General features: G+C 48.5%; 1 protein-coding gene across 1 annotated transcript in view; it reads left to right on the top strand.

The window, feature by feature from the left end:
• The window catches only part of KIF1A (kinesin family member 1A), a 185,183-nt gene that overhangs the window by 148,082 nt on the left and 9,477 nt on the right, over positions 1-27,624 (top strand). The window contains exons 39-46 of the mRNA XM_050965747.1: positions 11,483-11,597; positions 13,093-13,226; positions 15,107-15,168; positions 15,718-15,863; positions 24,703-24,915; positions 25,387-25,464; positions 26,929-27,053; positions 27,435-27,581. Coding sequence (XP_050821704.1) covers positions 11,483-11,597; positions 13,093-13,226; positions 15,107-15,168; positions 15,718-15,863; positions 24,703-24,915; positions 25,387-25,464; positions 26,929-27,053; positions 27,435-27,581 — 1,020 coding nt within the window. The remainder of the gene's footprint in view (positions 1-11,482; positions 11,598-13,092; positions 13,227-15,106; positions 15,169-15,717; positions 15,864-24,702; positions 24,916-25,386; positions 25,465-26,928; positions 27,054-27,434; positions 27,582-27,624) is intronic.

The raw sequence follows: 27,624 nt of genomic DNA, 5'->3' as shown, positions 1-27,624 counted from the left end.
CCCAGCACCCTGTCTTGCTGAGCCAGACAGGCCTGTCTGCTCCAACACAGACCCAGGGTCTGAATTACTTGCCCCAAAGGTGCAGACTTAACTGAAAGCAGCTTACAGAAGTGTTCTTATCTTTAACACTCAGATGTCCAACTCCCAATGGGGTCTAAAAACGAAATAAATCCGTTTTACCCCGTTTTACCCTGTATAAAGCTTATACAGGGTAAACTCAAATTGTTTGTCTTCTATAACACTGATAGAGAGGTATGCACAGCTGTTCCCCACACACACACACCATGCTCTGGGTTAATCAGTAAAAAGTGATTTTATTAAGTATAGAAAGTAGGATTTAAGTGATTCCAAGTAGTAACAGACAGAACAAAGTGAACTACCAAGTAAAATAAAATAGAACATGCAAGTCTATGTCTAATACAGTAAGGAACTGAATACAGATAAGATCCTCACCAGTTCCAGAATGCTTCCTTTTACAGACTAATCTCCTTTTAGTCTTGGTCCAGCAATCACTCACACCCTTTGCAGTCACTGTCCTTTGTTCCAGTTTCTTTCAGTTATCTTTGAGGGTGGAGAGACCCTCTCTTTAGCCAGCTGAAGACCAAATGGAGGGGGCTTTCACTGGCTTAAATAGACTCTCTCTTCTGGGTGGAGACCCCCTCCTCTCTCCTATGCAAAGTCCAGCTACAAAATGGAGTTTTGGAGTCACCTGGGCAAATCACATGTCCATGCATGACTGAGTTCCTTACCAGCCAAGCCACATTCCTGGGAAAGCTCAAATGTTACGTATTTCTTGACTGGGCACTTACTGAGTCTTTTCTTAGGAAGCTGACCAACTGCTTCACTACAGCCTACTTAGAATCAAACAAGTATGCAGCCAATATTCATAACTTCAAATACACAAATGAGACATGCCTACAAATAGGATTAATAGATTTAGTAGATCATAACCTTTACAGAGATGTGTTACATGGCATATATAGCATACAACACATTCTAGTTATGTTATATATATATATATATATATATATATATATATATACACACACACATAAGCATATTTTATAAAGCCTTATGAGGGGCACCAACCATCATAATACCGTCATACAGGGTACAATGTACGCTCCTTAATAAAGTTCGCCTTCTTCTCGATGTGGGAAGGATATGCCACAAGCCTGTGTTAACCAAGCTGAGATTTTTCCCCAGACACTTCACTCAAAGGCTCCCTGGTTTAGATAAAGAAAAACACCCACATTCACTAATTACAAAAGATAGATTTTAAGTGATTATAAGTGATAGCAAACAGATCAAAGCAGGTTGCCTAGCAAATAGAACACAAACTAAGCCTAACATACAAGATAGATTGGATATGAATTAGCAATTTCTCACCCTGGCTGATGATACAAGCAGTTCACCAGGTTTCCATACACTAGCTAGAAATCCTTTTAACCTGGGATCAGCACTTCTCCCAGTTCAGTCTTTTCCTTGAGTGTTTCCAGGAGTTCTCTTGTGTGGGAAGTGAGGGCACTAGATGATGTCTCATCCCACCTTATATAGCTTTACCATATGGCAGGAACCCTTTGTTCCAAAACTCAGTTCCCAGACCAGCTTGTGGAAAAATACAAGTATCAAAATGGAGTTCAGTGTCATGTGGTCTGGTCACATGCCCTTGCATATCCTGCTGAGTAAAAGCAGCCAGTACTTACAGGCTGGCTGGAGCATTCTCAGGAAGGCTAAGCTCTTCCATGGTCCATTGTCTTTGCTGATGGACCATCAGCATTGTTTACCTTCACTGTTGTACCTGACATGCTAGCTGTGAGTGTTCTCAAATGTGCTTACTCTGGAAATACTGATACATAGTCAATATTCATATCTTCAAATACAAAAATGATACATGCATACAAATAGGAATTGTATTCAGCAAATCATAGATGATTAGGGTTGGAAGGGACCTCAGAAGGTCATCTAGTCCAACCCCCTGCTCAAAGCAGGACCAATCCCCAGACAGATTTTTACTTCAGTTCCCTAAGTGGCCCCCTCAAGGATTGAACCTACAACCCTGGGTTTAGCAGGCCAATGCTCAAACCACTGAGCTACCTCTCCCCCTATAATTATGCCATAATCATTTAATATCCCATGATGAATATGGGGTGTAGTATCACACAGATGATATTCCAGAGGGACTCCTTAAGACAAGGATCAAGGGTGGTGACATCTGGCAGCTATGGGGTGGTGTGTGCAGAACAGGTGAAATGGTTCAGGTCAGGCATAGTCAGCTATTGCTCACTAAGCCTGACCTACATTATTATTTTGCCTTAGTGAGGACATGGTCTGACAGTTTCTCCCACTGTCCCCACAGTGCTCTGTATCTCCTGGAAAGATAGAGGTCATCATATGTGATGGGGCAGACTGGGGCATCACTCAATGAGGGCAGAGTTAAGGTTGGGGAGTGGGACTGGTGTGCACTTTAACTCTGAATTGCCTGCTGTGCAGGGACCTAAGAATTGCTGTTCTGGAAGGGTACGAGGCACTGCTCTTCAGCCGTAACTCTCGGCAAACAAAAAGTTTTGGGCAGTGAATTTAAGCACTAAGGGCCTGATCCAAAACTTGAAGTTGGTGGGAGTTTTTCTTTGATTTCAGTGGGTTTTGGCGAATTAACTCTTTAGCCATCAGAGGCAGAGTAAAGGGCACCAGCAGCCTGGATACTTGATTTTGGAGTGGTTTTTTTCCTACCCCTAGGTTAAGATTTGTGAAAAGGAGTAATGGACTACCTACCTGAGATGCCTTTTACTGAATCCTTAGTCTTTGGTCTGATTCTTTATCTTGCAGTTACCCATTTACAGCAGGAGTAACATTAGAAAGAGATCTGTGGAAGCCAGTACAGGGACTGAGAGCAAAGTCTCCTATGGCCTACAAAACTCGTAACCCCGAATCTAAAATATTCCTAACTACTAGAGACTGATTTCCTTTGATGAGTAAAGTGTTTCAGAATCAAGTTTTAAATTAGAAATGAAACTCTGCCATCATTCTTTTTAGTGGAGAAAGGGGAGACTCTTTATTCCACTTGGGTTTAGATTTAGATTTTGTTTTTAATTCTACTTTGAAAATCCAGCAGGATTTGTATTATGCAAGTGCTCTTGCTTTCCATGGCATTTGTGGAGCTTTGCATTACTTGTTAAATACAGGACATGATGATTTCTGTCTCATAAATCAATATGCATTCGCTTCCAAGGCAATTACTATGCAGCTCATATCTATTGCCAAGTAAGCTCTTCTTTAATTACAGACAAGTCACATGGCCATTGTGCATTTGGAACTATTAAGAGTTTTTCAAATATTGGGTATCACTGTGATCTCATTTACCCCAGTGCCCTGCCACTGAATTCAGTTTTCCGATTTACACTGGTGAAACTAACATCGAAATCAGGCTCACAATATTTTGTTTGACTAATACAATATTATTGCCTAGGTAACATCTGGGTGTCTGGTCTGCTCAAGCTTTGTGCTCAGGGCAGGACCCATTGCCAGGGTCATGGGGGTCAAAGGTGGCTTTCCACCCATAGTTTGGCCTCTAGGGTGTCATCATGCCAACCAGGCCTTTCCTGAATGCTCTGGGTAGGCCCCTCGCTGGTAACATCCCCTGCAGTGAGGACTATGGGAGTGGCTAGTGTAGTGGCAACATAGCTTTAGCCCCCCAGGGATTCCCCCCCTGGGGATGCTCAGCTGGCTCGGTAAGCCTATCTTACAGCCCCTTTGTGCCACCAAACCAGAGCATGGGTGGGAGATGCCAGCTCTTTCTGGTTCTCAGGTCTTTGCAAGGGGATTTGCCACAGACTCTTGTGGTGGAATTCAACACATGCTATGGGAAAGTGTTGAAATCCTACCCCATAACTGCACCTCAGGCCCAGGACCGACCCATAACATTTTGGCACCTGAGGCAGGGAGCTGAAATGACGACCCCATACCCCCTCGCTTGGGCCAAAACTTTGAAAGATCTCAATTCTGCCTTCTTCCTGTTCTACTCCTCTCATGGTACTGCTCTGTTACCTACCCCAATAAAGGAGAACTAACAACTTAAAATGTCTTGTTCAAAAATGTTAAGTAATACTTAACTTCCAAACACCTGAACAGCAAAGGTAACTTTTCTTGTCTGCATAGTAAACACTGGCATTTTTATCTGTTTGAATAATTAAAGTGGTGCTTTCCATGCATTCTTGGTTGCAAAGATTTGAACTGCTTCCTGAAGGTTCACAGTCCGGGCCAGCTCATGCTCTATTGAGATGCTTGCAAGGCCGACCAGCCTCTCCTGTGTCATTGTGGAGCGTAGATGTGTTTTTAACAACTTCAGCTTGGAGAAACTGCTTTGTCCACTGGCAACTATTACAGGAAGTGTTAGAAGTATGCGCAGAGCAACAAAATAATTTGGAAAGAGGGTGGTCATCTTATTTGTGCACATTTATTCCAGAACAGCCTTTGGAGTTGATTCTGCTGGAATGTAACTTGAAAGGGCTTTCAGTTCATCACCTAAATCAATCGCATCAATATTGCACGTCATCATGTGTTAACACTGTCTCTAGTGCCCTGCATTGCTGGTGTAGGTCTTCTTCAGGTATATTGAGGAGTTTGGGAATATCATACAATGTCCCAAATACACTGCTGTGTTCCTTGAGCTGCATGAAATGTTTTCAACTGACTGTATTGCACAATCTAGCACCTGGTTAAAGAATTCAATTTTGAATTGTTCTTTGGAGTCTTATGGGATTATCCCGTGCCTCATAATCAAAATGTCTTCTTCGATGACTCTTGTATTCTTGAATGGATGGGAAAATAGCTTCAGTGTGAAGTTCCTCTGCCAACTTCTTTGCACTCTTCAGAACGTTTTGAAATCCCTCATCTGACCAGTAAGACTGTAGGTATGACTTTGCTTTGTCCATTTGTTCCATTGCCTCACATAGATCAAGGTCAACACCTTGGAGTCTCTTGCTTACAACATTTATTTCAAACAGTATGTTGTGCCACAACACTAAGCCACACAGAAATTTGAAGTTATGTATGTTTCTGGTGATTCCATTTCCCTCTGCCACTGTCCTCTGATGAACAGTTCCTGTCATAGCATTATCCTCCATAATGGCAACTATGGCATCATCTATCTTCCCAATTTGGTGTTTGATAGGCTTTATCGCCTCCACTCGACTTTCCCATCATGTGGCACTCAGTGGTTTCAGTGTCAGAGAGGGTGTTCCCAGATGTTGCTTCAAAATTTGCCATTGATGAGTTAATGCAGAGAAAAATACATAGATGCTTTGAATTACATTAAAAAATTCAGCAGCCTCACTAGACGCTGATGCTGCATCACTGACCATCAAGTTCAATGAATGAGAACAGCACAGGACAAAAAAAGCTTGAGGGTTTAACTCTCAGATCTGTGTCTGCACTCCTCTGTTCTTTCCTGTCATGCTGGCACCATTATCGTAGCCCTGACCTCTCCTGTCAGCTATCGCAATTCCTGTATCTTCCAGCTTTTTAAGAAGCACATTTGTCATACCAGCTCCTGTAGTATCAATGTCAATAAATTCTAGAAAATGCTCTCTGACAGTCACCATTGCAGGGACATTTTCACTAGGTTCTGTTGTTGTTACAGAATGCACCATCAAAGTCATTTGTTCCGTATGGCTGATGCAGATGTGCAGTCCAGAATAACAGAGTAATATCTTGCTGACTTCCAATCTGCCACAAACTTCTGTTTGACTTTTGTTGCCAGTAACTGTATGATCCCATTTTGAATTGTTTTTCCAAGGAAGTGGTGTGTGTACATTTCTTGGGTGGTGACTCTTCTTAGTTGCTCCTGGAGTACAGCATCAAAGTCAGCCATCAGCTCCACAATTTTAAGGAAGTTTCCATTGTTTGGCACATACAGCTGATCTGAAGTGCCACGCAGTGCTAGGTTTTGGGTAGCAAGCATTCTCACAATGGCTATGAGCCTTTTCAGAACATTTTGCCAATAAAAAGACTCTGATGCAATCTTCTCTTGATGCTGATCATCTATGGTGGCCTTTAACTTAGTCTCATCTCAAGCTCTTTCCACTTATGGAATGCTTTCTAGTGATTTGCTGCCTAGATTTTTCCAGTTCTTTGTTCCTGTAGAACCCAATGTGGCTGGAACATTAGACTGGAAGAGTTTGCAACAAAAACAGTATGCAGCATTCTGGGTTTTTGAGTACATAAGCCATGGCCTCTCTACTTTGTCATCATTGGGGATTTCATACCAGTAATGTGTTGAATGGAAACTTCTATTTTCATTGTTTTGGGGGAGCATGAAGTTTTTCACTTGCTGTGGCCCATGCAGTACAAGGAAGTCCATCAGGCTACTGCTCAAGTGGGTCCACAGTCCTAGTTTAGATCATCTAAACTTAAGGAACAAAACTCAGCAGCAGCTGTTTCTTGCGCCTCCACCACACTCTTCTCTGATCTACATTTTTCTTCAGAAATGTGCCTGGTTGCATCCATTTGAGATGGAGATATGGACGCTGCAGTAACTGCCAGGGCACCTGCACTCTGACTAACTGGAAGATCAGGCATCTCCTCACCACTCACATCCTCACTGGGGCCGGAAGGCTCACCATGAACGTTTGTGTCTATGTATCTCAGGAGAGCTCCTTCCTGCTTAGATAGGAAAGCTTCCTTTGCTTGCTTTCTTTTTCTGAATGCTGGCCCAATGGCTCTCAACACTCAGTTGAAGGGGACAAATAAGCAGGCTGGTGGTAGTAGGGCCTGAGTGAGGGAAGAGGTCAGTGTCTTAAGGACCTAACTCACTCCTACTACTTCAGCTGACTGCCTGTTCTCCTCAAGTGGGTTCAGGGAAGCAGCAGGAAACAGGACGCTCCCTGAGAAGCTGGTGTTAATCAGTCCAGGCTCCTGGGGGTGCTAGAGAGGTACATAAGAGGTTCCTCCTCCTCTCTGTCCCTGCAGCTCCTGCTTTTTTCTGTTAGTCCTTCTCACCTTTTCTCCTGCCTGCCTGTTATGTCTCTTGTGCTCTCCTTTCTCCAACACAGCACTCCACCATCTCTGTGCATCTAGAGCAGAGAGAATACATATGCACCAGCAGCAGACACCATTCTCTACACTCTGGGTCCTAGTGGTGCCCCCCCAAGTCTGGCACCTGAGGCAGTTGCCTCAGTTCAGCTCATGGTAAGGCCAGCCCTGCTCAGGCCCTAACCAGTGGGATCATACCAGAGCAGGCACATCAGAATGTCTTTCCAGTATGGCAGTGGGGTAAGGGGGGGAGGAAAGAGGGGACATGGTTTGTCCTTTACAACATTTGACTGGTTGATTTGGTTTCTTTAGGGAAGCGCATTGCAAAATACACTATTTACTTTTAAAAACAACTTGCACTAGAGTCCCTTGTTCTCTTTGTTGGAATAACAGTTTGCTCAGTCTACTGCAAGTTATCCTTAACTTCTTTCTGTGATATGAAGAAGCTGTTGGCTTCAGGATTGAAAGCATGCATGAATGAGCAATGACAGAACTTCCACGGTTCATTGGGCTAATTCACTAGTCTGGGGACCTGTAGCAATGTGACAACTCACTGGTGTGGCACCTCCTGCTGGTCATGTCAGGATTTAGCTCTTGTTCAGCTTGGAGCACCCTCTGTTGGCTGGTGTCTCGCCTGCCTCTGGCCCCCATGTCCCTCCTGGACCCCAGTGCCCCTTATCCTGCCCCAGCAGTAACCCACAGTCTGGGTCTCCCATCCCAGAGGAACCCCCAATCCTCTATCCCCACTTTGCCTCAGTGGCTACTGCCAGTCATCATCTAGCCCCCACTCACTGGGGCAGACTGCAGTCTGTAAAAGGCCACTCATCATTGGCAAGTGAGGGTCAGACTAGCTGTCTCTGCCTAAGCCCGGGCTGCTCCTCCCAGCCCCCGTACCTGCATAGGCCTCTATCAAGGCCTGCAGCCTGGGGAGTTGCCAGGCTGGAGCTCCCCAGCTCCTCCTCCCTTTCCCCAGCACTGCTATGTCTCAAGTACCCTTCTCTTCCAAGCAACCAGGTCCTTCTCCCTCCTGGCTCATAGCCCTTTTATCAGGGCCAGCTGAGGTCTGATTGGGGTGTGGCTCAGCTGTGGCTGCTTCCCCAATCAGCCTAGATTTTAGCTCGCAGCCCCAGCCGTCTCTCCAGGCTGGTTGTAACCTTTTTCAGACCAGGGAGCAGGTGACTACCCTGCTACGTGCAAATTTTGGATCAGCTAACAAGTGAAAAGGGGGTGTGGTGGCCTCATCCACCACATTTTGATATATTGCAAAACCACACGACTACTCGGTGCAGTTTTGTTGGGATTGAGAGACCCAACTCAAGAGAGGCCCTGGACTGGAACAGCAAGGGGATTGCAGCTCAGGATCAAAGTGCATTGGCAGAAACTCTGAATTTGAATGACTGGAAACTGGGTACCCTTCCCCTCTCCAGAGGGAATAGGGCTGAAATTGATTTTTGGTCTAATGGGTGGGAAGGAGCTCTCAAAACAAATGGTTGCCTTGGGGCATCTAGATGAAAGAGCAGTCACAGCAGTAGGTATATATGCTGAGGGTCCCATTTATTTCTCACAAGAACTGCACTGGTCATTGCTCACCCTTACATTTAAAAGGTGCATATTTAGTCCCAAGTTCTCAACCACACAGCATGCCATGCCTGTGGCTCTTTGAGATGGTGCGTCTTTGACATTAATAACATCAGTTGCCTACTAGTATGATAGAAATTATGAACTCCTAATGGCATCTTTCTCGGAAGGGAGCTGAAAGGCTGTTGTGTTATTAGTGAAAATACATGGTAAAATCTTTCCCATTTCTGACTGCATGAAGGGCAATGGAACCTAGTTTCAACAGGGTCTGTAGTCCATGCCCCAAGGAGCACGGACAATGGGTTCCTCTTTTGTTACAAAAGAGGGTGTTCTCTGCAGGCAAGGGCAGAGATCTGTTGATACAGCACGGTAGGAAAGACCATTAATTGAATGAACAGAATCTAAATTTCCCCTGTTGTGGGCAGGGTGGGTCTGGGAATCCTTTGCATATCCAGGGTTCTGTGAAACTGTCTGGCCCAGGGTTCCTCCTATTACATTACCACCATGGGGATGGACAGAGAATGTGATCTTTGTTTCCTGCCTGACTCCCCACCAGCAGCAAACTCACAACTAGCTCTGACTGCCGCCTCTCCACACCCACCCACACCCCCTGGAGCTGTGGAGTTACCTTGTTACCAGAGCCCATATGAACAATGCTTTCTGACATTTAAATTTCTTTGTGTGTGCGTATGTTTGTGTTTGTGTCTTGGGTTGCCTTCCACTTATAGCATTTCACTGGGAAATTACACTAGGTATTTCTCTCTCACTTTTCTCACATGTACTTGCTCGGTCGGTTCCCTTCTGCTTTTCTCTTTCTCCTCGGACCTGTTCCTCTGCTTTTTGCTCCTTTTTCTTATAATCCTCCTTTCCTTATCTTATAACCTTCCCTTTGGAGTTACCTGACCTCTGGTGACTTGTTTCTGACAGTGGTGCTGGTCTTTCTCATTTAGTTTCAGTGTTTGTGACATGTTCCAGAACAATTATCTCATGTTATTTACAATGTGGTGCTTAAAATGAGATAACAACAGTGTATCAACAAACATGGTCAAATGTGCTTTGACAAGAGTCTTTCCCTGCTCCCCAGAGTGGGATCCAATCCAACAATTCGTTTTCTAAGAACAGTCTTGGGATCTTGTCAAAGAGATGTTTGACTATGTTGACACTGAGTGTTGGTGAGCTGTGATGATGGATCGTCTGTGTGAAAATGATTTTGAAACATGTCTTCTCGAGTATGCTCAAACGGAAATATGGGGGAGTCCTGAGTAGATGTCATCTTTGATTGGCTTCTGAGTGTGGCTTTCAAAAGTAGTCCTCAGTATGCTGGAAGGTAAACCCTAAACACTAGAGCTGAGAGCCAGATGTGCTCAACAAAGAGACTGTCAGCATAGTCTGGCTGTTCTAATGACCCAGGACAGGTCTGGGATTTTGGGACCTGAGCTTAATTTGTTCCAGCCAGAAAATATTGACCTTCAAAATGATAGGGCAAGAATTGTGAGGCTGTGATGTCCTTCATGGGAGTCCTGTCTTTAGAAGAGATGTTTCCAGGAAGTGCAGCAGAGCACAGTTGCTACCAGTTCTGATTACCTGTGGGCAGGATTGATATCTTTTATGGTACCAGCTTGTCTCTCCCAAAACTGCATTAATTTGGCAGGCAAACTTCTCAAAAGCCCAGCTCTGTATTCCAGTATATGCACATATTTACTTCTTGAGATCAGTGCAGCTAATTTCACAGGAGAAAGGGACAATGAGTGGATATGTTGGTGGCCAGAGTGGAAGTGTTTAGAAAGAATGAGCGTGGGCCCTGGTTCAGAAATCCATCTCTATTCAGCAAAGCATGGAAACACAAGCTTAATGTTAGGCACATGCTTACATCCCCTTGACTTCAAAGCCACCTAAGCAGTACTTTAGTTACGCCCATGTTTAAATGCTTTGGGACCATGGATATTCAATTCCTCTGTCAGCCTAGCCCCTCTTAATTTAGCACAGACTTTAAATGACGGGGGGAGCAAGGGGACAATGAACATGGAGGATCAAATTCACCCTGACACTATGGAGCTCCATTGACTTCACTGGAGTTGAACTCGCTTAGGCCAGTGCTGAATTGGCTCAGAACCTGTGGCTGTGTGCCAGAGATGAACAGTAGGAACGAATTAACTGCCAAGCTTTGATGGACACTTTGAGCTCACAGCTTAATCTTGAAGGGAAGTGGTGGGATTTGGTGTCAGGTAAAAGGTAAAAAAAAAAAATCACAGAGAGCATAAAGTGCCTGAGAGAGATGACAGAAATAACTCTACTAAGCATCCTCACTCTTTTCCGTTCTGACCATGCTCACAGAAAAGTCATTCTTCCTTTGCGTGGAAGGAAGCCTGTTTGTTATCCACATTTAACTGCACAGATGTGGTCCTGGAGTGCTGCACATTTCTTTTGGCTAGAGACAGTACCTGGTGCTGATACAGCTATTTCCTTTCCTCCATCTCCTCCTCTAGCTTTCTTTCTGTCCTTCTTTTGCTCTCCCTCCACCTCTTTCTCGCACTTCTCCCATTTCAATAGTATTGCCAGTAGGCTGCATCCCACTGCTTTCAAATCTTCTCTGTCTATGTTTAATCTACACAGGAGATTCTTCCTCAAATTTGCAATGCAAACCCCTCAAATGAAGCTTCCTCACGGAAATGTTACAATATCTTTCAGAGCTGGGGGAGGAGGGGGGGTTCCCCTCAGCCTGCTCCTTCTGAGAGTTGACTTGAACCTGAGAACTCCAGAATGGCTGCCCATCTGTCACAAATGTGGTGTTGTGTGTGCATGTTACATGTTTCTGCAGCTCTGACTTAAGGTGTAGTTGTGTTTTTACCAGGCCTCTGCTGTTTCCTTCCAGAACATTTTACCAGTTTGAAGCAGCGTGGGACAGCTCCATGCATAACTCCCTGCTGTTGAACCGAGTCACCCCTTACAGAGAGAAAATCTTCATTACCCTGTCTGCTTACATTGAGGCAAGAACCTTCCACTATTCCTTAACCTGCCCGTCAGCACACAGAGTAGGCAATATGGTCTGTGAGAGCAAGGTTCTTCCACCTTCTCTCTACTCCAGTCCCTTGCATGAGCTACTCCAGTTCTTCCAAGTAACTCAAGATGTTTGCGCAATGTACACTATCCTTCACATGCAGACAGTTCTTACACTGCCAGATAACCCAGAGCTGCAGGTGCAGCGCAGAATTAGAACCATCAGACTTGGCTGGGAACATTGCTATGCCTTTGGCAGTAACAGGGCATAAGGGGTGCTCATTGCCAAAGCCCATACAGGCACTACACCTTGTGCAGGTGGGCAGGGAGTGAGAGCACCACCTGCCAGCCTGCACACCAGAACCAATGCTTGAGAGAAAGTTAGAATCTAAGTCATGCCCTGTTTGTAGAGCAGCACAGCTACACACAAGCCCTTCCTCAGGCTGCATTGTCAGGTGACAGTCCAGCACTTGGTGTTTCTCTGCACGCTGTATCCATCTCTCTGAGCTTGTGTTCTCCTCCAGATGGTCAGCAGTTCCCTGCAGTGACACGGATGATTGTTTTCCAGTGCCAGAGTGCTGTCATCGGGGTAGGGCTGTTGGGCTGGGCCAGGTCTTCAGTCAGCAGGAGTGGTCCTGTGCAGAGCAGAGTGCCTCTTGCAAGATCAGTGGGAGTCAAGGGTGCTCAGCACCTGGTGGGATGGGGCCCAGTGCTAACAGTGCAGTTTGGGGGTAAGTGGAAAGTTTAGCTCTGGGCAGCATCTGGAAGGAAACATGCTGAAAACTAGACAGCTGGTGTCAGGAACACAAAGAAGGTCACTGCATGTAACAGAGAAGAAAGGGCTGGTTATTATCAGCAGCTGGGGAAAGGCACGAGGATACTTAACATTCATTGAGCATGTTCCTGAAAAGGCAGTGCCCATTTTAAAGTGCCCTTGCTTGGTTTAGGCCTAGTTTTTCTCAAGGCTATTAACTCTGTGAGGACAGGCATTTTCTCTAAGGTTAGCCCTCCCCAACCAAAAGCTTTTTATCAGAGTGGTGGGGAAATCTTCTTGCAGAAACCCAGGACCAACGGAGCAGAATAGTTTGGCACAGTGGAGAATCAAGCCCACACGCCTCTGCTGAATATTCTTTATACAGTAGGCAGTTTGGCCTTTGCGAAGTCCCAAGTGTAAAGCAGGAAAGAAGTAATCCCCCAGCTGATATCCACTTTCCCTGGGCATGCTTGAGTCATTCTAGAATGGCCAGCCTCATAGTTTGAGGCATGTATATTAGGAAATAACATATGATAAAGCCATGGAATCACCATTGTCTAGTCACAGTGTGCTCTTCTCTCTGAATATGGACCACTCAGACACAGTGGTTTTTACTAACATTACAGATGCTGTCATCCCTCACTCAAACTGATGGGGAGGAATTGACGTTAGCCTCATTACGAACCGTCTCCATAATTCTCCCTTCATCCTCTTTCTCCACCCTACTGCAGATGGAAAACTGCACCCAGCCAGCTGTGATCACCAAAGATTTCTGCATGGTCTTCTACTCCAGAGATGCTAAACTTCCAGCATCTCGCTCCATCCGCAATCTCTTTGGCAGTGGGAGCCTGCGAGCCTCAGAGAGGTAGAGGAATCTCCTTTCCTTTTCCAAAGGAGGAAGGAAGACACTGAAAAATAAGTAGCAATGGTTATTAACAGTGACAATGTCTTATCTGTCCATAGTGCTGGTCACCCCAAACCTTCCCAAGGCACTTAGGCCCAAGTCCTCAAAGGTACTTAGGCATATAGCAGCTTTTAAATATCCCATTATGCTTCTATCTGCATCAAATACTTTTGCAAATCTGGCCCTTGCCCCTCTATTAAGTGAGTAAACTAGTTCCACACACTGCAGGTTCCTGATCAGAGGATCCTGATTTATTGATGTAATTGATTCCAGAGGAGCTCTGTGTTTGTCATGCAGAGGGCGGGATAACCAGACCTGGCCAGGAAATGATTATTTTCTCCTGCCAAAAAGGTTGATGAAAAAGATTTGTTCATTGTTGTTGAAAGTTTTCAGGTTTCTATCAAGAAAGTGTTTTGGTTTAAAACTGTTACCAAATACGAAACAAAAGTTTGTTTGTTTGTTTTTTTGACAAAAACCTGGACTTTATTAACTAAAACAGAATTTCTTTTTGCAAAAATGTCTTGAGGAGGGCACGATTCAGGACTGGAAAAATTATGATTTTTGTTGTAGAGGGCTTTTATTTTGTTTGCTGGTGTGTATCTATTAGGGTTGAAAGAGCAGTCTGTTCTATCCAGCCATTGCACTGTGGAATGAAACTGTGCTGGGCCACCCAGAGCATGGGGTGAGGGCTTTGTTATGTTTGTAAGAAACTAAATGGCATAGGCTGTTCTGATGGGTTGGATTGGCAACATAGCCTTGAACAAGCTGCATCAAGTGCAGTCCTCTAACAAGGGTATCGCAGGAAATATATTCTGTCTGGCACAGCTAGAAATCATGCACCTGGTTCCTCACAGCCTTGCACCTTGTGTAGACAGTGAAATCTGTGCACAGTGCGTGAGTGTGAAATGCTTCCGTTCTGATCTGGATGGGGCAAATGATTGTACTCAGTGCATAGGGGGAAATGATTATACAAAGTGCAAAGTCATGAAGAATTAGGCCCTGTGTTTCCTGGTGATTGTGCAGTGCTGCGTGTTCACGTGCATTGTTCTCTGCCAGAAGGGACATGAGAACAGGGACTAATGCTGAGGTTCTGGAATGGTCTATAATGATCTTTCTCTCCTTTCCTTCCTCCCTTGTCCGGAAACAGAGAAATCAGTGCATTATAACAGCCCCAGGATCCAGATACTGTGTTCCATGGGAGGATGCTGGCTAACCTGGTTATCTAGTAGTCGCACAGTATGCTGGGGCTGTAGGATTGCTGTTCTCAAGCTGGCAAGGAAGAAGTACCTCATGACCCCCACCTACCCACTCAGCCAGCACAGAGGCAGCACTGATGGGCTCTGAAGGGACCAATGTCCAGTCCTTTTCAGCTAGACTAGTCCATCCAGCATTGACCTGAGAGTGGGAGAGTAAAGAAGATCAGCTTGAGGGCAGGCATAGGGCTCCCAGGGATTTTCCCTGGGAGAAAAGAAGAATCACTTGAGGGTGTTTAATGCACTACTAACCCTTTGTTGCAATGTGCTAGACAGCAAGAAGTGGACTCAGTCCCAGGACTGCAGTCCCCACCACATGAGTATGAACATTCAGGAGGAGAATTTGAAGGACATTGCCAGAGCAAGAGCTTGTTCAACACTCTTCTAATAAATTATGTACCACATTGTTATCACTGGGTAGTCGCTTTGTAATGAGAACTAGGGCACACCCACCATTGTCGCAGCTGGGACATGAGCCCCATTTCCCTAGATGCCACCTCCCAGCCACTGCCTCCCGCAGAAAAGGGTCTGTGTGAGGAGCATCTGCCCTCAGCAGTGTGTAACCTGTTGCCTTCCGTTTGCTTGCAGTAACCGTGTGACTGGGGTGTATGAGCTCAGCCTTTGCCGTGTGGCTGATGCCGGCAGTCCAGGTGGGAAGTTCATCTCTACCTCTAGGTTGTTTTAGGGTTATTTTCCCCAGGGGGACTCCATTGCTGGAACTTAAAGGGGACCAAAACCCGTGGGATTCATTTTGGGGTTGGATTGTTTTGGCTGCTTATTTTTAAAAAGGACTTAAACTTTGGGGAACAAATCCATCCCTGGTGTCATGCCATTGGCTTAAGGGGATTAATATGTGTGGCCCTTTCTGTCTTCATTAGATGACAGGTTGTGAAGGTCAGCACCTGCAGCAACCCAGTATATTCAGTCCCATGGTGGGTGGTGAGGAGACGGAGAATGGCTAATCTATGCATGTCGTTATCTCCCCAAAATCTCTCTCTCTCTCTCTCTCACACACACACACACGCACACACACACACACACACACACACACACACACACACACGCTGCAGTGCAGGTATATAGAGCATGTCTGCAATTAGATGTGCATCACCTTAGGCCATTCTCCATCTTCCCAGCCCCAGCTTCCAATCTAAAGGCATGAACAATGATCTCTAAAGTAGATAGTTTCAATCCTTCAGGTATGCAGAGACGACGCAGGCGTGTGCTGGACACCTCTGTTGCATACGTGCGCGGCGAGGAGAACCTGGCTGGGTGGAGACCTCGAAGTGACAGCCTCATCCTGGATCATCAGTGGGAGCTGGAGAAACTCAGCCTCCTACAAGAGGTAAGACTGCACCCTAGAAACCTATTGCCAGGAACTTCAGTCAACCAGTGGACCTTGACTTGTAATGGCCAAATGCACGGTCAAACATCCTGTTTAACTGGCAGCTTCTCCTACCTATGTCCATTAAGGTGTGTCTGATGCTTTGCCTTTGAGGTACACTAGAAGCGGATACAAGATGCAACTGCTGGTGCTGCTTTCCTGCCATTTGACTCCATCCCCATGGCTTCTCTTGCAGAGATCAAGCATTAGTGTGTGGCAGTTTGGACCTACGAAGCTTTAGCAGGGAGGGCTGTGCAGAGGTCTCTTATGTTCTTCTTCAAGTGCTTGCTTCATTAATCCAAGTGAGATGGATTGCACCCTCAGCAAATTGGCGGATCTGACTAAGCTGGGAAGAGAGGTAGATACGCTGGAGGGTAGGGTTAGGGTCCAGAGTGACCTAGACAAATTGGAGGATTGGGCCAAAAGAAATCTGATGAGATTCAACAAGGACAAGTGCAGAGTCCTGCACTTAGGACAGAAGAATCCCATGCACTGCTACAAGCTGGGGACCGACTGGCTAAGCAGCAGTTCTGCAGAAAAGGACTTGGGGATTACAGTGGACAAGAAACTGGATATGAGTCAACAGTGTGCCCTTGTTGCCAAGAAGGCTAATGGCATACTGGGATACATTAGTAGGAGCATTGCCAGCAGATCAAGGGAAGTGATTATTCCCCTCTATTGGGCACCTGTGAGGCCACATCTGGAGTATTGCATCCAGTTTTGGGGCCCCCACTATAGAAAGGATTTGAACAAATTGGAGAGAGTCCAGCAGAGGGCAGTGAAAATGATTAGGGTGCTGAGACACATGACTTTCGAGGAGAGGCTGTGGGAACTGGGCTTACTTAGTCTGCAGAAGAGAAGAGTGAGGGGGGATTTGATAGCAGCCTTCAACTACCCAAAGCGGGATTCCAAAGATGATGGAGCTAGGTTGTTCTCAGTGGTAGCAGATGACAGAACAAGAAGCAGTGGTCTCAAGTTGCAGCGGGGGAAGTCTACGTTGGATATTAGGAAAAACTATTTCACTAGTTCACTAGGGAAGTGGTGGAATCTCCATCCTTAGAGGTTTTATGGCCTGGCTTGACAAAACCCTGGCTGTGATAATTTAGTTGATGTTGGTCCTGCTTTGAGCAGGGGGTTGGACTAGATGACCTGAGGTCTCTTCCAACCCTAATCTTCTATGGTTCATGTCAATTTCAGGTACACGACTGCCAGAGATTTTTCCTTTAGTGGTATCCGTAGGGTTGGCTCTGGTGCCCCCCGGAGCCCTGTGCTCATGCGCTGGTATATGAGGTGCCACTGGCAGGCACTGTGCCATCTCAGTCCCTTCTTACTGCCCACGATGGTTGCTGGAGCGACTTTCTCCCTTTGTGATTCGCAAGTGCTCTTAGTGATTTACCTTTCACAGTTTTTGTATATAGTTTTGTATAATTACCTTAAGTAGAGTTAGTTAAGTTAGAATAGTCATTAATCCCCTTATGCATGCCCCGGTCCCCAGGATTCAAACCATGTGCTGTTTGCCACAAGCCTCATGCTGTTCAGTGACCCCCACACAAGCTATCTGAAGTGTCTGGAGGAATTGCATGTTAAAGAGAAGTGCAAAATTTGTAACGGTTCTACAGCAGGCCTGCACAACTCGTAAAGCGGCGAGGGCCACATTACTCCAAAGAAAACAGCTGAGGGCCGAAACCGCCCGGCCCCGCAGAAACACCCCGCCCCAGGGCCGCCCAGCCCTACGGAAACAAACCCTCCTTCCCCGGCGCCGCCCCACCAAAATAGCTGTGGGCCAAAAAGGAAGGTTGGGGGTGGGGAGGTGATACTTTATTTTAAATCAACCAGGGGCTCCCAGCTGAAGAGGTGGCTGGGAGCCCTCAGAGTCAAATTAAAGGGCTTGGGGCTCTGGCGACTGGGGGAACCCAGCAGGGCTGGCTCAAGGTTTTTTGCTGCCCCCTGTCCCAGCCCTGGGCTCCCCCCTGTACCTCCTTGCTGCCTCAGTCCTGGGCTCTCCCCCCACCCACACACCCTCTGCCACCCCAGCGCTGGGCTTCCCCCTTTCCTCCTACCAGTGCCCTTCCCCCACCCCGCTTCTGCCTCAGCCCTGGGCTCCCCCTCGACCAGTGCTCCCCTCCCACACACACACCTCCTGCTGCCCCAGGTAACTCGTTCCCAGAGTGGGTCATTCAGCAGGAATTTTGGATGTGCACAAAACACAGACAGGATTGGTTCCCATATGGTTACAGAGCTGCAGTAAAGTGGAACAATTTTCAGCTTGTGTGATTGGAGGATATCTGGATGCATATTATAAGACTGTCCTCCATAAATGAGGAAAAGTTGAGGTGCCTTTATTATTCTTTTGTTCTACTCTTTCTTTCTATGGGGAATTTGCCAATGCAATATCACTGTCTTCCTTTTAAACAAACAAAAAGGCAACGGCTGTTGAAAATAGCAATTCCAGTCCTAATAAGCATTTCTTGCTCAATTTTATCCTACTTTTTCTACAGCAAGTTACAGTGGATCAGTATATTTGATTTGGGAGAAATGAAGTAACAGCTGCCCAAACTGAGCTTGAGCACTCCTGAATTTTGAGGTGTTCAGATCTGGAAGGCGGGTGCTGCGGGGACGGGGGCTGTGGGCTCCGCGGGGGAGCATGGCAGCAACGTGTCTGGAGCTGCACGGAGCCAGACATGCTGGTCTGAGTGGCACAGTAAAGGGGCTGGGGGTTGGAGAAGGGGTAGGGGGTTCCAGGGGGCAGTCAAGGGACAGAGAGCGGGGGGGTTGGATGGGGCGGAGGTTCGGGGGGGCAGTCAGGGGACAGGCAGCAGTTGGATAGGCATGGGAGTCCCAGGGGTTTATCGGGACGGGTAGGGGTTGGGGTCCTGGGGGGGTCTCAGGAGGGGGCAGTTGGGGACAAGGAGAAGGGAGGCTTAGATAGGGGCTGGAGTCCCAAGGGGCAGTTAGGGGCAAGGGTCTCGGGAGGGGGCAATCTGGGGACAAGGAGCAGCGGCATTTAGATAGGAGGTGGGGTCCGGGGGTGCAGTTAGGGGCAGGGGTCCCGGAAGAGGGGTATCAGGGGACAAGGACCAGCGATGCTTAGATAGGGGGTGGGGGTCCTGGGGGGCAATTGGGGCAGGGGTCTGGGGGAAGGGGCAATCAGCGGCCGTGGGCGGGGATTCAAAGGGCTCTGGGCTGCCGGCAGCCGCGGGGAGCCCTGAGCCCTTTAAATCCCAGCCGGCCGCGCCGCCGGAGCTGTGGCCAGGATTCAAAGGGCTCTGGGGTGCCTGCAGCATGGGGAGCCCTGAGCCCTTTAAATCCCAGCCGCAGTTGGGAAACTCTAACAGCAGCCCAGAGCCCTTTGATTCCTGGCTGCGGCTGAGATTTAAAGGGCTCAGGGCTGCCCGCAGAGCGCCGTGTGCAGGGGATTTAAAATCCCCCCACGGGCCGCACAGTGAGGTTCCGTAGGCCGCATGTTGTGCAGGCCTGTTCTACAGCATGCACTCAAAAAGAGAGCCTTGCATGATGTCAAGCATCAGAGAAGTAGCCATGTTAGTCTGTAGCCACAAAAACAATGAGGAGTCTGGTGGCACCTTAAAGACTAACAGATTTATTTGGGCATGAGCTTTCGATGCATCTGAAGAAGTGGTTTTTTTACCCACAAAAGCTTATGCCTAAATAAATCTGTTAGTCTTTAAGATGCCACCTGACTCCTCGTTATTCAAAAAGACAGAGAGATTCATCTCCAAGCCCTTCTGATGGAGGCAGCACTTAGACCAGCCTTGGAACCCCCCTGCTCCGACTCAGTGCCTAGTACTTCAGCCTTGGTCCAGAGCACCCCACCGGCACTGGCTTCAGCTTGGCACTGCTCACCATTGCCATTGCCATAGAAGCACCACAGGAAGCAGCGCGCTGAGCATGGGCGCTCCCTGGTCTCGAACAAGGACGGGAAAGGCGGCAGGCAAAGGACCCATGTTGGCCCATCTGCCTTTGTCAGGACTGAAAGGTGCAGCCTCTCTGCCCAGGGCTGCAAGCCCAGTACAGAACTGCCTCTGACTCCAGGCAGCAGCAGGGGTCCCATATACCTTATGGTGCCCTCAGTGCTGGAGGTCTTTCAAGTGACCAGGGACCTGATGGCCCTATTTGTACCGCATACACCATGGAACTTCCCTCCATCGGTGGAGCCAGTGAAGACCTCCCCATCCCAAAGGAAAGCCTTCCATGGCGTTGCCCCAGTGGTTACTTGGTCATCACCATTCACCACAGTCCTGACACCAATCCACAACTCCAAGTCTCTTGTCTCCAGCACCGCGTCTGTGGTCTCTGACCCCATGTCCCTGGTCCCCAGCCCCATGTTCCCGATCCCCAGCTCCGAGACACAGATCACCAACCTCACGGCGTCAGTCCCAATCTCCCAGGTACTGGCTGCCCTCCTCCCAGCACTGGTCACCATCATTGCACCGCCGCTCATTGAGGTCCTGTTCCTGATCTCCGATGCCTCGGTTTCCTTCTCCATGTGTCTCATCACCAACTCGACACCAGTCTCCGATGCAGCACCGATCTCTGTGTCCCTGCCTCCGGTCACCTTCCCCTCAGTACCGCTCAGCCCTGCACCACAGACAGCAGTGAGAGGCACCGTTAGTGCCACCGTGGTCCTCAAGAAAGAAGTCCTCCTCAGAATTAGAAGGGGATTTTGTTTCCCAGTCCCAAAGGCACCATTTGGCCCATGTGGTACCAACCCTGCAGCGAATGTCTGGCTGCAAGGTCAATGGCCACTACATTGGCCAAACTGGAACCCATGAGGGCTCCCTATGATGCCAGGACTTTACTCCCGGCTGTCATCCACAGCCTAATTGGGAGAGCAGACTGCAGCGCCTTCCATCTTGATACAGGAAGTGCATGGTGGTGGTGGCCACTTACCTGAGGCACTGAGGCATTCAGATCTACCCATACCTCAATGACTGGTTTGTCAGAGGCGGGTCACAGGACCAGGTGCAGTGTGGCCTTTCTTTCGTGCAAGCCACATGTCAGGATCTAGGCCTGCTTATCAACGAACAAAAATCGACTCAGACTCCCGTTCTAAGAATAGAGCTTTTATAGGAGCAGTATTTAACTCCACCCATGCCAGAGCCTACCTGCCGGCGTCCCAATTTTGAGTTATGTTGGATCTCATTGAGCATGTCAGAGCCCACCCGCTCACGACTACCCGGGTATGCCTCAAGCTGCTAGGTCACATGGCAGTCTATACCTACGTGGCTTGACGCGCAGCTACAGCTCAGATCTCTACAGATATGGCTGGCTTCGGACTTCTCTCCCAACAGACACAATTTGGACTTAGTGGTCAAATGTCCTGTCATCTCTGTCTTGGTAGATGGAGCTGTTTTGGATGAGGTCCCTTTCGTAGTTCCGCTCCCATCAGTAATGTTGGTCTCCAACAAATCAGATCTGGAATGGCCAAGGCCTCTGGTCTCAGGAGGATTGTTCCCGCCACATAAATGTCAGGGAACTCAAGGTGATACGCCTGGTTTACCAGGTATTCCTCCCCTATCTAAGGGGAAGAGTGGTACAGATCTTAATGGACAATACAGCTGTAATGTTTTACATCAACACGCAAGACAGAGCTCAGTCATCTGCTCTGTGTCAAGAGACTCTTTACCTGTGAGACTTCTGTGAGCATCATGCCATTCATCTCGAGGCTGTGCACCATAGGCATCAACTTCCCCTCTGCCTGGTGGGTGCTTAACTCCTGCCCTGCCCCATCTCTTCCCGCCCCTGCACCACCATTGCCCCACCCTCTTCGGCCAAGTCCCTGCCCCTTCTCCACCCCCTCCCCTGAGCACACCATGTGCGCGCTCCTCCCCCTCCCTCCCTCCCTCCCGGAAAGTCCTAAGTGCTGCCAAACAGCTGTTAGGCGGCTGTGAGGCAGGAAGCACTGGGAGGAAGAGGGAGGAGGGGGGATGCGGCATGCTGGGGGGGGAGGGGAAGGAGGCAAGGAGTAGGGAGCTTGGCTGCCGGTGGGTGCAATGCACCCACTAATTTTTCCCTGTGGGTGCTCCAGCCCCAGAGCTCCCATGGAGTCAATGCCTATGCTTTGACCCTCCTGAGCACTTGAAATGCATGGGTGGATCTCCTCAGCAGGTCCTTCTCCTCTCTCTACAAGTGGTCACTCCACCCAGAGATCATCAGCATGATCGTCCGAAAGTGGGGGACTCCCCAGGTGGACCAATTCGTGTTCAGTCATAACAGGAATTGTCAGTAGTTGTGCTTGTTTTGCGGGCTAGCCAGAGGCTCCCTGTCCAACGCTTTCCTGCTCATTTGGATGGGAACACTGCTGTACACCTTCCCACCGATACCCCTGCTTCACAAGGTCCTACTGAAGGTCAAGAGGGACAAAGTGAAGGGCATCCTGGTAGCTCCAGCATGGCCTCACCAGCACTGGTTTGGCATACTTTTGGACCTGTTGGTGGCAACCCCACTAGAGTTCCTGCTTCAACTGGACTTGCTCTCACAGAACTGAGGCTGTCTGCTCCATCTGAACCTAGCATCACTGCATCTGATGGCGTCGCTTCTACATGGCTGAATGCAGAGGAAGAGGTTTGCTTGGACCAAGTCCAGCATATCCTGTTGGGTAGGAGGAAGCCCTCCATCAGGGAAACTTATCTGGCTAAGTGGAAGTGCTTCACCTGTTGGACCATGGGCTCATGTCTCTCTCCCTCCTGGGCATCACTGTAATCCACCTTGGACTACCTGCTCCATCTCAAGCACCAAGGCTCACTTGTCAGTCATATCAGCCTTTCACCCTCCAGTCCAGGACAGATCAATCTTTGCTTATAACATGATAATCAGGTTCCTGTAAGGTCTGGAGAGGCTATACCTGCAGGTTCATGATCCACTCCCTCTTTGGGACCTAAACCTGGTGCTAGCGAGGCTCATGGGCCCGCCTTTCTAGCCTCTGGCTTCATGTTCTCTGCTGCTCCTCTCATAGAAGGTCTCCTTCCTGGTGGCTATTACTTCGGCTCTCAGGGCCTCCAGGATTAGAGCGTTGATATCTGAACCGCCTTATACAGTGTTCTGCAAGGAAAAGGTCCAGCTGCATCCCCACCCAGCTTTCTTACCTAAGGTGGTGTCACAGTTCCACAATAATCAGGACATTTTTCTACTGGTTTTCTTTCTGAAGCCTCACAAGACAAACAAGAAGTGTCAGTTAAACTTTTTGGATGTTAGGCAGGCCTTAGCCTTCTACATCAAGAGGACCAAACTTTTCACTGAGTCAACACAGCTCTTAATCACAGTGGCGGACAGGATGAAAGGTCTGCCCATGTCCACTCAGAGAATCTTCTTGTGATAACCTCCTGCATCAGATTCTGCTATGAGCAAGCGGTGTGTCGCCTCCAGCCATTGTGACTGCCCATTCCACCAGAGTGCAAGCTTCGTCAGCAGCCTTCCTTGCGCAGGTACTGATCCAGGATATCTGTAGAGCTGCCATCTGGTCTTCACTTTGTGTCCCACTACACCATCATGGCCTGGGATGCTGCCAGCTTCAGCAGAGCAGTGTTGCAAGCAGCACAACCATGAATGCTGAGCCCATCTCCAGGGATATTGTTTATGAGTCACCTAACATGGAATCAACATGAGCAAGCACACGAAGAAGTAAAAATGGTCACTGTAGATGTGTGGACTCACCCCTGCGGAGCCTCCTGCTGGTGACTTCTAGGAATTAGCTCACTGCCAGACAGGAGCGCCCTCTGCAGCCAGTGATCCACCTGTCTTCTGGCCCCCATGTCCCTCCCTGGACCCCAGTGCCTCTTTTACCTGGGGTGCTGCCCCCTGGCAGTAACCCCTCTTTCTCAGGGTCTCCCCTCCCTTGGAAACCCCCACCCTCTGTCCCCACCTCACCTCAGTTTATGGCTACTGCCAGTCATTGTCTAGCCCCACACCCTGGGGCAGACTGCAGTATCAGCCTACTCATCACTGGCAAGGAGGGTTTGGACCTGCTGCCTTGGCCTACCCCTGGGCTGCCCTCTGCAACCCCTAGGCCATCTGCTAGGCTGCAGTCTGGGGCTTTCCAGGCTAGAGCTCCCTAGCTCCTCCGCCTGTCCCCAGCCCTGCTTCACTCAGGTAGTCTGTCTTCAGCTCCCTGCAGCCAGGCCCATCTCCCTCTACAGGCACAGGGAGACTCCTTGCTCCTGGCTTCCCTGGCCTTCTTATAAGGCCCTGTTGCTCAGTTTGGGGCATGGCCCCAGCTGCAACCACTTTCCCCAGTCAGCCAGGGTTTTACTTTGCCCTCTGCAGGGCTTTTCCAATCCCTTCCAGGCTGGAGCGGGTGGTCACCCCGCTACAGTCACCTACCTTTTGTAGCTGTTATTCTTTGAGATGTGTTGCTCATGTCCATTCCATGACCTGCCCTCCTACCCCACTGTCAGAGTCAAAGGCAAGAAGGAACTGAGAAGGCACCAGAGTCGGCCCTATGGATACCACTAAGAAAAATCTTTGGTAGCCGTGCACGTGAGCACGCACAGTTCTAGCATGGAACGGACAGGAGTAACACGTCTCAAAGAACAACAGTTACAAAAGCTAGGTAACTGAGTTTTTCTGGTAGGCCACTAGTAGGCATTTTTTTGAGTTTATGATAATTGTGGTATAACGTCATCTTAAAGCGTTCCTGTAGTAGCCCATGTAGGATCTGTGACATTCGTTCTCTCCAAGGTACTCATCACCGTGTGTTTGAACAAGGCAGTGCAGTGGGAAGGGAATAATGCAAGTGAAGTTAAGTGCCAGACACTTGAACTTGAAAGTGAATGTCTTTCTCCAGGTTGAGAAGACGAGACATTACCTGCTCCTACGTGAGAAACTGGAGACGACCCAACGATCAGGCCTGGAGTCCCTGTCCCCATGTTCCAGTGAGGATTCTGACTCCCATAGCACTTCCTGTGTCTCCTCTCCACTCTCAGCAGATGGTGCCTCAGAGGGCAGGAGCTCACCCTTGGAGACCCCCAGCGAGAGGCAGAAAGAGCTTGCCGTCAAGGTATTGTATTGCAGCAAGCCAGCCCCTCTAGAAGGCTAGACGCTGGGGAGCAAATGGGCAGCAGCATCCTACATAGGCTGGAGTGAAGCTTGGGAGGCCACAGGGAAGAGAGTGGCCCTCATCAAGGTGCAAGGAGGTGACAGCATGGAAGAGGGTTTCAGCAGAGGTAGTGATTAGGGGAGGAGGCAGTGGGCAGGAGATGTGGAAGGAGAATTCATGGAAGGTCTGAGGCAAGCTGGGGAATCCATTAGATGGATTTGGTGCTCACAGCTGATGAGCAGAATGTTGATCCTCCTGATCAGCAGAATGTTGCCTTTGAAGTATTTATCCTGAGGAAGCTGAGCCGCGCATTTCAAAACTGGCAGAGAAGGGCAGATGGGGAGAGTCACTGGCGAGACTGGAAGATGTTTACGTGTTCATGGGGAGAGGTCTTGCTTGCCATTTGGATGTTGCCTTTTGTTTCCCCTGCAGTGCTTGCGTCTCCTCACACATACATTTAACAGAGAGTACAGTCACAGCCATGTCTGCATCAGCGCCAGCGAGAGCAAGGTAGGACCAACTTCCAAGCACCATTAGCACTCCCTGCCTCTGACAATGATGTGATAAGCAGTATGGAAGTGCTGGTTCTGCTCAGACAGTGACACCTGCTGATAGTGAGCTCCTGGCCTGGCCTGCATCAGGAATCTTAGCACAGTGGCTCTCAAATTTTTTTACTGGTGACCCCTTCACATAGCAAGCCTCTGAGTCCAACCTCCCCTTATAAATTAAAAACACTTTTTAATATATTTAACACCATTATAAATGCTAGAAACAAAGCGGGGTTTGGGGTGAAAGTTGATAGCTCGCGACCCCCACCCCCATGTAATAACCTCATGACTTCCTGAAGGGTCCCGACCCCCAGTTTGAGAACCCCTGTCTTAGCAGGAGATTCCTGCTGGTATGTGAACAAGGCCTCAGGGTGCCATTTCACTCCACTTTAAGGAGGCTCTGTGTGCTAACATCGATGGCCTGCCACAGTCATTGCTACTAGAGAGGTGCATGGTGCTGCATTCCACGAGATTCCCACCTCCACGTCTCTCTCTGCTTTGGCTAAGCAAAGAAGGAGGGGAAGAGAAGTTGCCTCTCCTAATAGCTGTCTCCTTGCCTAACTGCAGTTCCTCCCTTATGGGACTGAGAAGGAGCAGGATCAGTCTTGTGAATCTAGCGGCTTCCAGAAACTCACCCCCCAGCTACCAGCCTAGAAAGACCGGTGCTCTGGGACCTCAGGACTAGAGGGCCAGCTCCAGAAGGAGGCCAGTGTCAGCACTGTGACAAAGCTTCCCACTTTGCCTCCCGCTTACTTCTCCAGAGCAGAGCACAGGAAGGCAGAGCACAGGAGGGCAGGGCCCAGTGGATCTGATTCTGCCAGTCCCTGATGTCTTTTCCATTGGGAGCACCCAGGAGTGGAAGGGAAAGGAAAAGGGAGGGAGATGTAGGCAAGGTATGGGAAAGAGCAGATGACCTGCCCTGAAGATTACCTACGTGGGGAGAAGGAAGGTCTGGTGACCTGCCCCATCCCTGGAGTCTGCCTCTGCTAGCTGGGCTGTACAACTTTCCCTAGCTGGTAAACTGGGGGGGGGGCGGGGAATCAAGGGCATTAGTATATCAAGTATATCAAATATCATCTCTAACCAAAAGGCAAGAGCTATAAAATACAGCACCCTCAACTGTGTTTTATCGGCCTAGCTCCCTTCTCCTCTAGGGATCACACTGACTTTGAGAAGCTGTCCCACATCTGTTCACTGTGACCTTTAAAAAACCCCAGTAACCATGCAAATATGGAATGGGAATTGTCTCTGCAGCATGGGAGAGCACTCGTTACCTAGCTAGGGCCAAATTCATACCAGGAATAAGCAGGTGAAACGCCATTGTCTTCAGTTCACCAGACTGAACTTTGGCCTTTGCCCTTCAGGCCCATGTCCTATAGCTCAGATTAGATTGTGACTCCAGGAAATGATTCCTTTCCTCCTGCAGCTTTCAGAAATGTCTGTGACCCTGCAGAGAGACCCCTCCATGACAGCTCTTGGTGTCACCACCCTGACTCCCTCTTCCACCTGTCCATCACTGCTAGAAGGACGGTATAATGCCACTGAGGTCAGGTAAGAGAGATGCAGCCAGACCACTGAGGGCTGAGAAATGCAAACTGTGAGGCCCAAACAAACACAGACCGGGTCAGCCTGATCGCTAGTGCAGACACCAACCCACCATTAGATTGGGCATAATCATCAGTCTCTGTGCGAAAGAGGAACAGTGCCAGCATCACGGGAGGTTTGAAGACCAGAAGTGACAAGCATGGACAGTGATTTGGAGGGGGGGATGTCCACAGGGATATAGCTATGCCTTGGTCTAGCCACTGCTATCAGTAGGTCACTGTCATGTACACCAATTTAGCCAGTTTTCATAAGAAAATCAGAGATGGCTATTGGCAAAAGTCACTGTGAAGACATCACTTTGATTAAATACCTTTCTTCCCCTTCCAGAACCCTCCATCTCTCTTCCAGGGCAGAAAGCCCTGAGCCAGAACCTGTAGCGGAGGGAGAACAGAAGAAGTCTCCTACACATGGGCCTGAAGATGAGAAAGAGACCCAGCGCTTACTGGTCCCTGATATTCAGGAGATCCGGGTGAGGTATGAGCAGTTGATTTATTTGAAGCAGGAAGTGTCAGTGTGC

Source organism: Gopherus flavomarginatus, chromosome 8 (genome assembly GCF_025201925.1).
Source record: "Gopherus flavomarginatus isolate rGopFla2 chromosome 8, rGopFla2.mat.asm, whole genome shotgun sequence".
In the NCBI taxonomy this organism is placed as follows: domain Eukaryota; kingdom Metazoa; phylum Chordata; order Testudines; family Testudinidae; genus Gopherus; species Gopherus flavomarginatus.
Note: the sequence above shows the minus strand (reverse complement) of the source record. Positions and strands in the feature narration are given on the sequence as shown.